Source organism: Delphinapterus leucas, chromosome 1 (genome assembly GCF_059928025.1).
Source record: "Delphinapterus leucas isolate spDelLeu-1000000601 "Yukka" chromosome 1, BTC_Dleu_Yukka2, whole genome shotgun sequence".
Taxonomy (NCBI): Eukaryota; Metazoa; Chordata; class Mammalia; order Artiodactyla; family Monodontidae; genus Delphinapterus; species Delphinapterus leucas.
This window is the reverse complement of record NC_143129.1, coordinates 87,458,084-87,471,415: the sequence shown is the minus strand read 5'-3', so window position 1 is coordinate 87,471,415 and position 13,332 is coordinate 87,458,084. Positions and strand designations below refer to the sequence as shown.

The 13,332-nt window shown below is 48.8% G+C and overlaps 1 protein-coding gene across 1 annotated transcript; it reads right to left on the bottom strand.

The window, feature by feature from the left end:
* Window positions 1–674: 674 nt before the first annotated feature.
* Window positions 675–11,334, bottom strand: TRIM45 (tripartite motif containing 45). Its single transcript, XM_022583962.3, has 6 exons — window positions 10,227–11,334; window positions 7,843–8,576; window positions 6,493–6,622; window positions 5,549–5,663; window positions 3,130–3,256; window positions 675–2,242 (listed from the first exon to the last, which is right to left on the bottom strand). Exons 1-6 carry the CDS (start codon window positions 10,712–10,714, stop codon window positions 2,094–2,096), a joined length of 1,743 nt encoding a protein of 580 aa, XP_022439670.2. The 5' UTR covers window positions 10,715–11,334; the 3' UTR covers window positions 675–2,093.
* Window positions 11,335–13,332: the final 1,998 nt, after the last annotated feature.

The window sequence follows — 13,332 nt, the reverse complement described above, 5'->3', positions numbered from 1 at the left end:
CTGCTGTGGCCTCTCCCGTTGCGGAGCACAGGCTCCGGACGCGCAGGCTCAGCGGCCATGGCTCACGGGCCCAGCCGCTCTGCGGCACGTGGGATCTTCCCGGACCGGGGCACGAACCCGTGTCCCCTGCATCGGCAGGCGGACTCTCAACCACTGCGCCACCAGGGAAGCCCAAGGCTGGCCGTTTTTAAAGGAGGCGGAATAATGGTCTAGAACGGGATTTCTCGACAGCAGCGCTATTTAACACTTCGAACTGAATAATTCTTCATTGTGGGAAGCTGGCCAGAACTGAGCATAAGCAGCATTTCTGACTTCTACCCAAGAGATGCTAGTGGCAGTCTGCCCCCAGCTGTGGCAAGGAAAAATGCCTGAGACTTTACTGAACATCCTTGGGGGACAAAGTCACATCAGTTGATAACCACTGATCTTAAAGCAGCAGTGCTGAGCTAAAGGACTCCTACCTGACCTCTGGGCCCAGTGATTATGAGGAGTGGGGAAGAGCAAATAATAATTTCAGAGGGTTACAGGGCCATCAGGGTCTTCTGGGAATATCAGATTTTGGTCAGAGAGAGGGCTGAAGGGAATCTTTCCAGAAAATATAAGTAAATATCTTTATATTTACAGCTACAATGTAGCTCACGTCTATCAGCCTTAAGGAGGAAATGTTTCCAGGATGACCTGACAGTGTGTTTTGTCTAATTATTTCACTTCCTTTGCCTGACCCAATTCACCATTCCAATGAGTTACTTCTTAATGGATCTTACATTGCAGATTTCAATAATTATATTTAATACATGCTGAGTTTTTGCCATATAAGAAATCAAGTGTCCCAGAAGAACACACAAACTATATACAGTGAAGACCATGGCAGGGCTGGGGCACCAGTGCTGTGTACTTCCTCTCCCAAGAATCCTCTTCAGTTAAGCAGGCATGCTCTAGGAGTCAAAGCTTCTAGTTACCGTCCTAGGTATACAGACAAAACTGAAGACGGTTCTTTAAAAGGCAAAGAGGGTGAGAGATGTGAGGACGAGGAAGGTATCTGGATCGCCTGGCATGAGTACATCTGCAAGGAATTTATGAGGTCCTATTTCAGCAGCATTCCCCTTTATTTACCGACTACGTGTCTGCCCCTGACCACACACTAATCTTCTAGGCTCTGGGGTTACGAGATGAACGTGGTGTAGAGGGGAAGTGGCGGACCTCCACCTAAACAGCAATATCACATTATAATCCATTTAAAGTGTGCTAGCAACAAGTGGATACGAGGAAAGGAGGTTTTTATTCTCTGAGGGAAATATCTAACACGTAGCTCAGGGAGAAATAAGAAAGTTATACGTCAAAAAGTGAGGAACTAAATTACCCCCGTGAGCGCTAAATTCCAATGGCATGGGTACCTCCATGTCTGTACAAAACAGAAAGGAGCCTCCTTGGTACAGAAAGGACATTTTTTTTCTTTTTGAGGGGGTGATACAAAGTTTATTCAATTAGATTTTTCTGTTTACAACTGAGATCACATCTACATACTATATTGCTAGTCTACATGAGTACAGTTTTTCTAACAAGTTTATTAGACTTAACAATGAATGGGCTCAGTCATACAAAAACATGCACACACTGACACTGTTTTAAAACAGTAATGCATACATTATACTCCTATAAAGCCAGCTTTGATTAACAACTGCTAGTTTCAAAGATGTCTGCTTTTGAAGATGAACTAAGATAGACACTGTATGATTCTCGAATCTATTTCAGCCATTTTGTACAGTCGCTCTCCTACTGGACTACAGTATATATGTTTTAAAAGGACACTAATGAGGGGCACCATCTGGTATTAACTTTAACCAGACAGCTGACTGCCTCCCCTCCCCCAAAGACCTTTGGCCACGAAGAAGAGAAACGTAGCGTGGTCTCTGGTGCTCGACCACCTGGACGTACAATCAGTGAGTAACTCACAAAAAGGTACTTGGACTCGAGGGTATAACATAAGGCACTTTGTTTTTAATTCCATCAGTTTCTTCAGAATTAAGGTCAGGGGTTCTCTGGTGATCTGAAGCCGTGCTGGCCGCAGCTATGACCACAGACCTAGGAAGCCGTCAGAGGGCCACCGTCCTCAGTACACTCCTTGCTGCGCTCTGCCCACCTGCCCATGCGCATTCTGACTTCTCGGTAAACTTCCCACAGCACGACCAGTGGGGGCGCCCCGGGTGGCCTTTGTGTCCGTGGCCACAGCCTAGGTACCCACCTGCATGGTTCAAAGAGGAGAGGGGAGAACCACCATTAGAGGAAAGTCCAGCAGTTACCATGGAAATTAATGCTCCTGGCGACATTCAGACTCATGGACGTGAAAACGTCTAATAAAAACCCGGAGAGAGGAACAAGCTATTCGGTGCCTCTGTAGTCAGGAGAACTCTCAAGACTGATGACAGCAAATCAATTAAGGTTAGCTGAAGTTCTAAGAAGAGTGTTATTTTAACACTGCTAACTCAAGGAGAAGAACTGGTTTGGATTTTAACTGTAACATAATCTAGATGAAAGGGAAGTGCAGAGTGGTGGAAATAAACAAAATAGATCCTGAAGTGTTTATACGAACGTTTACAAGAGCCTATCTTAAGGCCCACCATTGGAGTAAGGATACCACAGAATACTGAAAATAATTAGATCTCTTGCCTGAGCTGACCCTCTTGCCCACCCACCCTGCCCCCAAGAAAAGAGCCAGACCTGGTTCAGTTAATTTATTCATCTGTTCTCCCATCCCTGCCTTGTTTGGAATTTCTCTAAGGTTTTAAAAGGAACGGAGCGGGTTTACATCTTTGACACTGCTCAGGCTGTTGGAAAGGGTACAGGCTGAAATCGAGCATTCTAGGAGAAGCACAGGGCTCCTAGGATTAGTGAACTGTATCAAAACTAAAAAACTCAGAACTTTGCAGCTTGCTATTTCAGTTTCCAGAACAAGAAGCTTTAAATGAAACTTTTAGAACTGTGATATATTTATAGGCACAGACTGCATTTCTAGAAACAAAGCCTAAGTCTGAACACCCCGAAGCTGGTCGCTGTGGTAGTTGATCCCGCCACCGGGAGACAGCAGCAGAGGGAGAGCGAGGGCTTTCAGGAGCGACTGGTTCTCCTTACCCGGCATGGTGCCTCCACATGCGCAGCGAGCAGTCTTCTGGCCTCCGCTGGAGCAGAACGTGCAGCAGTGAAACACGCCTGGGTGTGAGCGGTGCCGTTTCCTCACGGTCACAGTGAATGGTGAGCCCTTCAATGTTCAGACCAAGAGCAAAGAACAGCACCTTGTGAGTCAACAGGGGTGTGCTGAGCATCACACATACTAAACGGAGTGTAAGTCGCAGGGCCTGTCCCTGGAGGGACGAGGACAGCAGGAGGGAAACAGCGACTGGGGGACAGCAACCAGCTGGGTGCTGAGCTGGACGGGGCCAGATACAAATGCAGTGAGAGGGGGAGTCAAGGAATCCGTGCTGCTCTCCCAGCATGCATACCACCTGATGCACTAGGAAACCCAACTGTGCTTTCACGTCACTGACCTTGGTCTCTATCACCTCCATTCCTGAGCAAGCTTGGGTAACTATAGAGCACACAACCACAAGGTGAGGACATCTGTGGTCCTTTCTCCAGTTTCTCGGCCACACACCCCCTCCCCTCACATACTGAGCCAGCTCCTCTCCTTCCATCCCTCCATCCTGGACACAACTGTTTACCCATCCCCTTTACTCTGGGTTGGTGAAGATAGATGGAAGGGAGGAAGGTTAAAAGCCTGTGGTTAATAATTCTCAGATTGGGCTTCCCTGGTGGCACAGTGGTTGGGAGTCCGCCTGCTGATGCAGGGGACGCAGGTTTGTGCCCCGGTCCGGGAGGATCCCACGTGCCGTGGAGCAGCTGGGCCCGTGAGCCATGGCTGCTGGGCCTGCGCGTCCAGAGTCTGTGCTCCGCAACAGGAGAGGCCACGGCAGTGAGAGGCCCGCGTACCGCAAAAAAAAAAAAAAAAAAAAAATCTCAGATTAGAAACTCTCCTGCCTCTTTTCCTTCAAGGATAACTTCCATTCTCCAATTTCTACCCTATGTTAAACAGTAAATATTTAATAACTGTTGTTATGTGCCTGTCCCTGCATGAGAACCACACGTTCTGCAAAAGCACAAAGCAGAGAGGCTGGCACCTTAGAAGCCTTTCAAGTGTTAAATCTCTCTTCCTTTAAAGAGTTTACAATCTATTTTAAAAACAACCTGGAGTTCAAAGCTATGGGTTCAAATTATGATTTTGCCACACAGGTACTGTGTATTGTGGCAAGTTTGTTTTCTCGGCCCAGTTGGATGATGATCCTTATGCCTCAGTGATTTGGAGGAAAAGTGAAATAATGTTTGTAAAAACACCTAACCCAGGCTTCCCTGGTGGCGCAGTGGTTGGGAGTCCACCCGCCAATGCGGGGGACACGGGTTCGAGCCCTGGTCCGGGAGGATCTCACATGCCGCGCAGCGGCTGGGCCCATGTGCCGCAACTACTGAGTCTGCGCACCACAACTACTGAGGCTGCGCGCCACAGCTATCAAAGCCCGTGTGCCTAGAGCCCATGCTCTGCAATGGGAGAAGCCACTGCGATAAGAGGCCCGCGTACCACAATGAGGAGTAGCCCCCACTCACCACAACTAGAGAAAGACCGTGCGGAGCAATGACGACCCAATGCAGCCAAAATAAATAGATAAAATAAATAAATTTACAAATAAATAATTAATAAATTAAAAAAAAAAAACACCTAACCCGTCTGACATCCTGTAATTAGGCAAGCAGCAAGTGGCTATTGAATATGAGTCTTCCTAGGGCACAGACCACAAGTCTAACACATCATGATGCTCTATGGTGTTTTATTGTCCTTGTCAGTGTTGATTTCTGGTTGGGGGAAACCTCTGACAGCTCGAATGTCAGCAGAGATTCTGCTGGACGTGTTGAGTATTACCCAATTTTTAAAAATTCATAATCTCTACACCAGAAAGTGTTACATGTATCTGTGGAGGTAACAGACAAGCATATACATATAAACAGAGTAGAGAATTATCTGGGCAGATGGTTAGGCAGAGAGATGACTGGTCAGTCAAGAAGAGAGGGCATAACTCTCCCAATGGTGTTCCAGTAAGTCCATGTCTGGTCATAGTCTGAAAAAGCTGGAATATCCTGAGCTAGATTATATTGCTCGAACGTGTGTATGCTTGTCCGCTGGTAGATTGGCCCCTCTGATCAAGGCATCTTTCCCAAATTAAGAATTCCAACAAACTGGGAGAATGATAAATTACAAGCACAACTGCCAGGAGGTAAAGTAGGGATAGAGAGTTCTTAATCGTCACCAGCATCCTCTCGTAAGAATAAGAGCTGCAAAATCTGGGCCATTTCTAAAGTGAGATGAAATAAGAAAGAAGAGAATCCTGTTCAAGGCCTCTATACAGCTGATCCTGTGAGAAATGTCTCCACATCCTAAGATGACAAAACCCAGGGGGGCCAGGGTGAAAGGAGGTCAGGGAAGCACAGGTAAGGTCTCACTCACCTGCACATGTTGTTCCTTGACACAGACGAACACAGTATAGATGCCAGGTTCCTTGGGGGTATAGGAAACGTAGTATGTCCCATCCTTGTTATCGTGGACCATCGTTTTGACTGGACTGGATGGAGGTGAGAGTTCAAAAATATCACTCATTCTCACAAGCCTGCTTCAGTTGCCCACTATTTTAGGATGTAAACTCTACACCAGCGGTCCCCAACCTTTTCGGCACCAGGGACTGGTTTCGTGGAAGACAATTTTTCCACGGATGGGGGCATGGTTCGGGCGGTAATGCGAGCGATGGGGAGCAGCAGATGAAGTTTCGCTTGCTCACCCGCCGCTCACCTCCTGCTGTGCGGCCCGGTTCCTAACGGGGCTGCAGACCCCTGCTCTACACCATAAATCCAGTATTAATTTTAAATGTCCCCCAAGCAGGATGTATCTTCTACTTGTCTCGGAAATTAATTTTACAACAGAAGGTAAGCAACATAAATGCTGATTTAATCTGATGTTCTGACGAATGCCTTGAAAGCATCACTGTGTTCTCTCCCCTCAGCTTCTGTTGTACCCTCCTGCCCTTCGTCCTCCCTCCTCCCTCCTCTAATTTCAGAGACGTATAACTTTGCTCCCAGAACAGTTTAGTAGCAAAGTGAGGCTGAATTTTGAGAAGGGCGCCATTCAGTCTAACACGGAATATTTTTCAGTCTATTTGAAGCTTGGGATGAAGACAGTCTGAGGGGCAGATCAGACCTTTGGGAGAGAATTGTATACAGGCCTAAAACCCACACAAGGAAACACATCTGGTCCACTTGGTCCTATTGCACTTTTCAATGGCATCATGGGGAGGTAGGCTGAACTACTGCAGTTACAGCCCCACTACTGCAAAGGACCTCGGGTTTCCAGTCGCATCACCGCTCATTACCTGTGACGCCTGAGTGTATAATACAAACCTGTCTTTCTTATCTTTAGGGACTACTGCGACTTGAATGTTCTCTCCTCCCCTGCCCATGCTCTCTCCTGCTGCATCCTTACAAATGACGGTGAAAGAGACTGTCTGTTTCTCACGGGCTCTGTGGAGATCTGCGGAAGATAAACACTCCATCCTCACCTCAAAGGCCAACTGCCGTGACTGTATCCCCAGATCAGACACCATCTTGCCTTTTCTCTTTAGAACAAAAGGTTGTGTTTCCAGTTTCCTCCCTTTCTTTTCTCCCAGGCATACCTCTTGGGAGTCGCTCCCGGTGAGCCTGCTTCTGTCTCAGCCAGCAGCTGCTCTTGGATCATATAGGATCCTGGACCTTAATTTCAGCCTTAAGGAAGCTTTGAAAATACTCAGGCTTGATGTATGTATTCAGAGGAAAAAAACCTCTGGACACATTGAGAGGGGCTGGTAACCCCAAACTACCCTCTCTGAGCTGCAGATCCTGCTGGAAGAGGCAGGGGGTACAGGGTGACCACCTGGGACTCTTCATGCTGTGAAGTCCTCCACAGCGTGGTAGCTGTGCCATGGTGTTGGGGGCATATTCAATAGCTACAGCCTCTGGTCCGGAAGTCAGATGAAACAGGCTTCTTAACCTGGGGTTCGTGAACTACTATGAGGCCCGATGAAGGGTCTAAGAATCTCCTGAAATTGTATGCCCAAATTAATGGGTGTTTCTTGGGGAGAGATCATTCTCAAAGGGATCTGTGACCCCCGAACAGGTAAGAATTCCTGTGCCAGTTAGGATGACTCTACAGTAGAGTCTTCCTGTGAGGACTGATCTGTGAAATACATGTTTGATCAATGTGGTCAAAAGAAATTGTTTTTCCCCTCTACTGACTGAAATGCCTACCGTTTTCCTTCAAATGACAACATGTGGCTTACATGAACCAAAAAGGGCATAGAAGAAAGCAAACCATAATCCTGTCATCCTCACTCCTCAGAAACTCTCTTCAGAATTTGGTCCAAGCCATCCTCTCTGAACAGGCAGGATTCTGCCCTGCCCTGAGGTCTATGCTGTTATCTCCTATGGGCACTGCCTCTGTCCTGTCATCTGAGAGAAACAGCATGATCCTTGAGTTCCTTGGTAGTTACTACTTTTCTCCACTGGAAAAGGGTCAAGCTTCACCCCTGTAGGGATCTTAACTGTACCCTGACCAGAACAAATCAGAAAGAAAAGGACAAGGGTGGGGTGACCATCCATCAGATCCATATGTCTCTCTCCCTAGCTAAATGAAGGCCATGGCTGAAAAAGCCACATGTCTTTAACACCATGTCTTGTCCACTGTCCTCTCAATGCCAGTGGGAAATGCCTTCCTACCTTCCCCTTGAAGGACACATTTGGCTGGATCGACCTCTTTGGTATTGATGGCCCCATAAACTTCATAGCCACGGCACAGGCCCGCTTTCTCCTTAGGAGAGAAGGTGATCTTCTCGTTCACTCCAGGACGGGCACTGTATGCCACTTTGTTCAACTTTGTGAGCCGTTCCATGACCACCCCTTTGGTGATGAGGATCTCCAGGTCGGAGCCACTGGTCAGCAAGTGCTCGGTGAACTCCACTCCGGTCTGCATGTCTGCCAGCAGCTGCTCCAGCTGTGCCTTCTGCAGCTGCAGGGAGTTCTCCTTCTGGATCCGGATGGCTTCCAGCTGCTTCAGCAGCTTGTCCCGATGCTCCTCGATGGCCTTGATGTAGCCCTCAGAGAAGCTGCGGACATCGGCGGCCACGGCCTCCACCCGTTCCTGCAGGGCGCGGTTGGTCCCTTTGATCTGTGCCAGCGCCTTCTCCAGGGCCTCCACGTGGGGCTGGGTGCCTTTGAGGAGCTCCCGCACGGAGTCCCCGTGCTTGTGGACAACGTTGCTGGCGAGGTCGCAGGGGTGCTCCCGGTGCCCCCCCACCATACATTCCCTGCACACGGGCTGGTCGCAGAGCTCACAGAACAGCCTCAGCTCCTCCGCAGGGTGAGCGGGACACAGAATGGGTTTCCCAATCTGGCTGTAGCCTTTCAAGTCTTTCAGGTCCACCATGGTGTGGTAAGTCGTCTTCTTCTGCCGCCTAGGGGCAAACAGAGTCAGGGACGGGAAATGAGGGGACAACTCTACTTGGGAAACAGTCCGGCAGTTTTAAGAGCACGCGCTCTGAAGTCCAGCAAATCTGGGTTCGGTTCCTCATTCTAACCTCTTACTAACCACATGACCCTCTAGGATTCCAGTTCCTCTTCTGTACCGTGGGGATAATACCTACCTGAAAGGGCTGTTGTATAGGATTAAATGACAGTAGGCTAGGGCTCTCTGACTGGGCACCTGACTTTGCCAGAGGTTGCAATGCTAAGGCTACATCCTGGAACTTTCCCCAAAGAATTAATTTGTCAAGTTTAGGCAAGACCCTCAGCCTACTCCTGCAGCAAGCTAGAGGGGAGAGCACAGTGGAGACCCAGCAGCAAGAGACCAGACCTGTGCCAGATGGCACAGCAATAAGCCTCAGGCAATTAAAAAGCAGCTAGCTGGCCACGACGGTCTCCCTCAGCTTCCACCTAACACTCTGGTAAAGCATTTCCTTTGACTAGCGCCTACATCACCCAAAGCAGCAAGCTAGAATTTTCCTCAACAAGAGTCATCAACATTATTAGAGAGAGTGGTCAGTGGTCAGTAAAATCAAACCTCTAATTCCCCCTTTCTGTAGCCCTCTAGAGATTCAGGGAAATCCCTAGAAACCATGGTAACTGTTCAGATTTTCCCCGTTAGCATTATAGCAACATCAAGCTTACATGCCTATTCCGGCACCAGAAGAGTGGTTGTAGACAAAATAGGGGCAGCTGTTTAGCAGGCAGCAAAGTAGTCCAAAAACAAGTTAAAAATAGAAAGACCGAAGACTACTAACTTGTTCTGTTGGTGAGGCCAGAAAACACATGGAAGGCAGAACTTAAAAACCACGGTAGGCTAATCCCAAAACCTTGGCCATCTTACACTGTGATGTTCTGGAATGGGGGAAGGGGGTCTGAAGGGGACAAAGTGATTTATGTGACAAACTGTTCACCACACACCCTAAAAGACATAATCTGCACACCAATACGCACCTACCAGCCCACCTCACCAAGTTCCAGAGTAACACTAGGGTACAAGGCAAAGGCTGAGGCTGTGCCCCACTAACCAGCACCTTATACTGGGAAGGCAGCAGAAATTAGTAGCAAGAGCATAGAAGGCAGTCAGAAGATCTCGATTTTAAATTCAGTTCTGTTAGACACTACTTACCAGCTATGGGACCTTGGCAAATCACATGCTACTGAGCTTCAGTTTCCTCAAATAATAAATAGGGATGAAAACATTGCCTGCTTTTCTATGAGTTGCAAGGATCCAACGAGATCGAGGGCAGGGGCTTTGTCATTATACTCATTCACTTTCTCTAGCACCCAGTACAATTATGCACTATACAAATGATTGATGATCCAAGGAAAGGGTAAATGTGCTTTGTAAACTGAAAAGGACTCTGCAAACCTTTGATGCTATAATTATCATGGGTATTATATAGAGGCTGCAGGAGTTAACTACTGTTCTGGAATATCTGTAATCACACTGTATATTGCTCTCTGACCTTCCATGGAATTCAAGCTTTCCTTGCCATCTGCTCACCAAGGTTATTTCTCTGTCTTGACACCTCTTTGTACTCCGTTCTTAAGCCACACCAGGTGGGGTATCCCATCTTTACCTATGAGCCTGGCAGCAGAAGTGGCAGAGATTGGCTTTGCAGGTCTGACACCTCTTCTCCACTTCCCTGTCGCTGCACAGGTCACACACCAGGCCCTGGCCTTCCCCACGCAGACTCTCCAGCATCACATCATTCATGGCCAGGTGGTCTATGGTTAAAGCCTTCACTCCACCCATGGGCAGGTCCACCTGAGCATCACATACCGGACAGAGGATGCCAATTTGCGGCTGCAGAGTGCGTGGCTTGAGTTCCTGGAATACTGACCCCTCAGAGCTTGTGTCAGAGTCTCCCCCTCGGATGTCCACTACTGAGAAGGGTTCCAGCTGCTCCAGACAGGTGGTGCAAACTGTGTGCAAACAAGGCAAGAGCCTGGGGGCTTTGAAAAGCCCCATGCACAAAGGGCAGCGAGTCTTGCCTGAGTTTCCAGGTGTGGTCCCACTGGGGAGTTTGCCCACGAAGCCCAGCAGTGGCTTCCTTTTTTCTGCCATATTCCCTACGTTTGTGCTCAGTATCAGAAAAGGCTCTGGGCAGTTCTATAATGAAGTAGTATGTGATTAGGCCCACCCAAAGTGAAAGTTTCCAAAACTTGAACGGAAGCCACGGGGACTCTCCCTCTGGCAAATCAAAGGGCAGAAAGGAAGAAAAGGATTCCTCAAAGGAACCACCCACAGATCTCAGCAAGGCCCCCTCCTTTGCAAGGCATTCCATACCAGACACGCCCACGCCCTCCTCTGTCTCCCCAAGTCCTCCTCCCCGGAAGCGCTTACAGATTTAGGTCTCCAGCTAGTCCTGCTGTCGAGAACCCCTGCACTTCCATAACCCTCCACTACCAGCCCCTCCCACCGCCCGCCCCACTGGTCCCGCGCCCGACACACGACAAGTGCCACCCCCGCCCCCGCGTGATGAGGTAGGGGCGCCTCCCACTCCTTCCCTCGACTGGGCCCTCCGCGGAAGGCACGCGGCGGACGAGGGACCTACGAGACCCCACCGGCTCCTCGGTTGCCACCGCCTCCCCACCCTTAGGTCCAAGTTTCCCGACGACCCTGGCCCCTCCTCGCACCAATCCCAGCCCGGGGCTACTCAGGCGAGCCCAATCACCGTCCGAGAGGGGCGGCCCTTGCCGCTGCAGGCCCCGCCACCCTCCAGAGTAACACCATCTGCATCCAATAAACTTTGGAAATTGCACATCTTCGCCTGTCCTCTCCGGGGAGGGGCGGGATCAAACGAAGGGCGGGAGGCGGGGCGGCCTGAGGGCTTGGGGCTCGGAGGAGAAAAAGAGTAAAGCTGGGAGTGAGCGGCATAGTATAGCCAGCGTCACCATTTCACGGCGACTGTCTCCCTCTCTACGGCTGTGGCTACCAGAGAGGCTAGAGTACCACTTAAAAAGCCGCGCTGATGTGCCACGGGTACGGCCTCCTTTGCGCCCATGGATTGGTCCCACCAACCCAGCGTGCGCCCTCTCATTGGTGGGTGGCGCTGTCAGGTGGTCCCGAGCTCTGCCCTAGGGCTTGCTGGGAGTTGAAGCAGGAGGCTGGCGTTTTTCCCTCTGCGCGGCCGAGAGCCTGCGAGTTCCCCTCTGGGCCTCCCAGCTTATTTTAGTTAAGGAGTCCTCGAGGCCTAGCGTGCTGGTTACCAGAGCTTCTAGAAGCGGCTTGCCGGCTCCTGGCATTTTCCGGGCCAGACTGGTTCTGAGGACGCGTCAGGGAGACCGTTGGACCCAGGTCTAGCGTTGCCTTCGTTCGGCCAGCGCCCGGGAGCTCAACTCCAGATTCCCTGGGGCTGGAGAAGCCGTTGTTTCGTCCGTCGGAGCCAGAGGTGCAGATGACTAAGGGGTTGTTTTTCGTCCAGAATTCTACAGTTTGTGTAAGAGAAGCAGGGCAAGTTTGTCCGCTGTTTTTATCAATCAGGGGCGGCCCGTGACCGGTCACAGTGGATAGTGGAAGATGTCAAAGAGGGATAAGTCCTTTGTGGGCTCAGAAACTAATGGGAAGATGAACACACCAGGCACTCTTTCCTTCACAGTTTCTTTGTCTTCTTATAGTGTCCTTACGAGGAGTCTCCTGATTTGGCCTTATGGGGGATTTGCTACACCTGGGATCTAGGACCTGTACCTCTAGAATTACAGAAATGGTAACACTCTGGCTCCTTACCCTCCACTTGTTCTCCTTATCTTAAGCCCGTGTAGGATGTCTGATTATCTGTGTCACTGCTTGCTTTGTTAATGACTTTCCCTACTTGATTTGGACCCAATGGGCAACTGTCTCATTGATGTCTTCATTATCCATTTCGTGCTGTAGACACAGAGCCTGCAGCCTAAGCTTTAAGAAATATGGAATCTGAAACAAACGAACAAAAACCTGACTCTGAAATATGAAAAGAAACTGTAATAAAAATTGAAATGTTTGGCCATATCCAAAATATAACATGTCAGTGAGTCAAATGCCACTTTTATATGTAAATTACATGTTCTTTCCCAAAGTACGCATGCCTACAAAGGTCTTAAAATAGTCCTTACCTAAATTTCTTCAGCTTCTTGTCCTTCTCCATACCTACTGGCTCAGAATCTGCTTTCTCCTCTCCAGTATGCTGGGGTGAGTCACAAAAACTGTGCAGACTTGGGTTTGCTATATATTCTTGCTCTGAACTCCATCTCAACCCTCCCTGATGCCTGGTCATGCTTTGCTTCATCTCTTATTTATGCTCTATCATATTTCCCATGGTAGATGTTCCAAGCTTCTCTTGTTTAAGAAGTGCTTTATAATTTACATGTTTATTATCTTACTTAATCTTTTAACAACTCTCTGAGAAAAGTCTCAAGTTTGGTGGCCAGCCCAAGGTAACACATCTGAGACTTGAACTCTGTCTCATGACGCCACGTTTAAGATTCTAGCCCAACCACCTCTCTTACCCTTTCCTTTCCCAGCTTCTTAAGCGTTGAATCCTTTATATACTCAGCAGGTAACTGCCTTTAATTGAGTAAGAAAAGCAACTCCCTCACTTTTTTTTTTTTTAACATCTTTATTGGGGTATAATTGCTTTACAATGGTGTGTTAGTTTCTGCTTTATAACAAAGTGAATCAGTTGTATATATACATATGTTCCCATA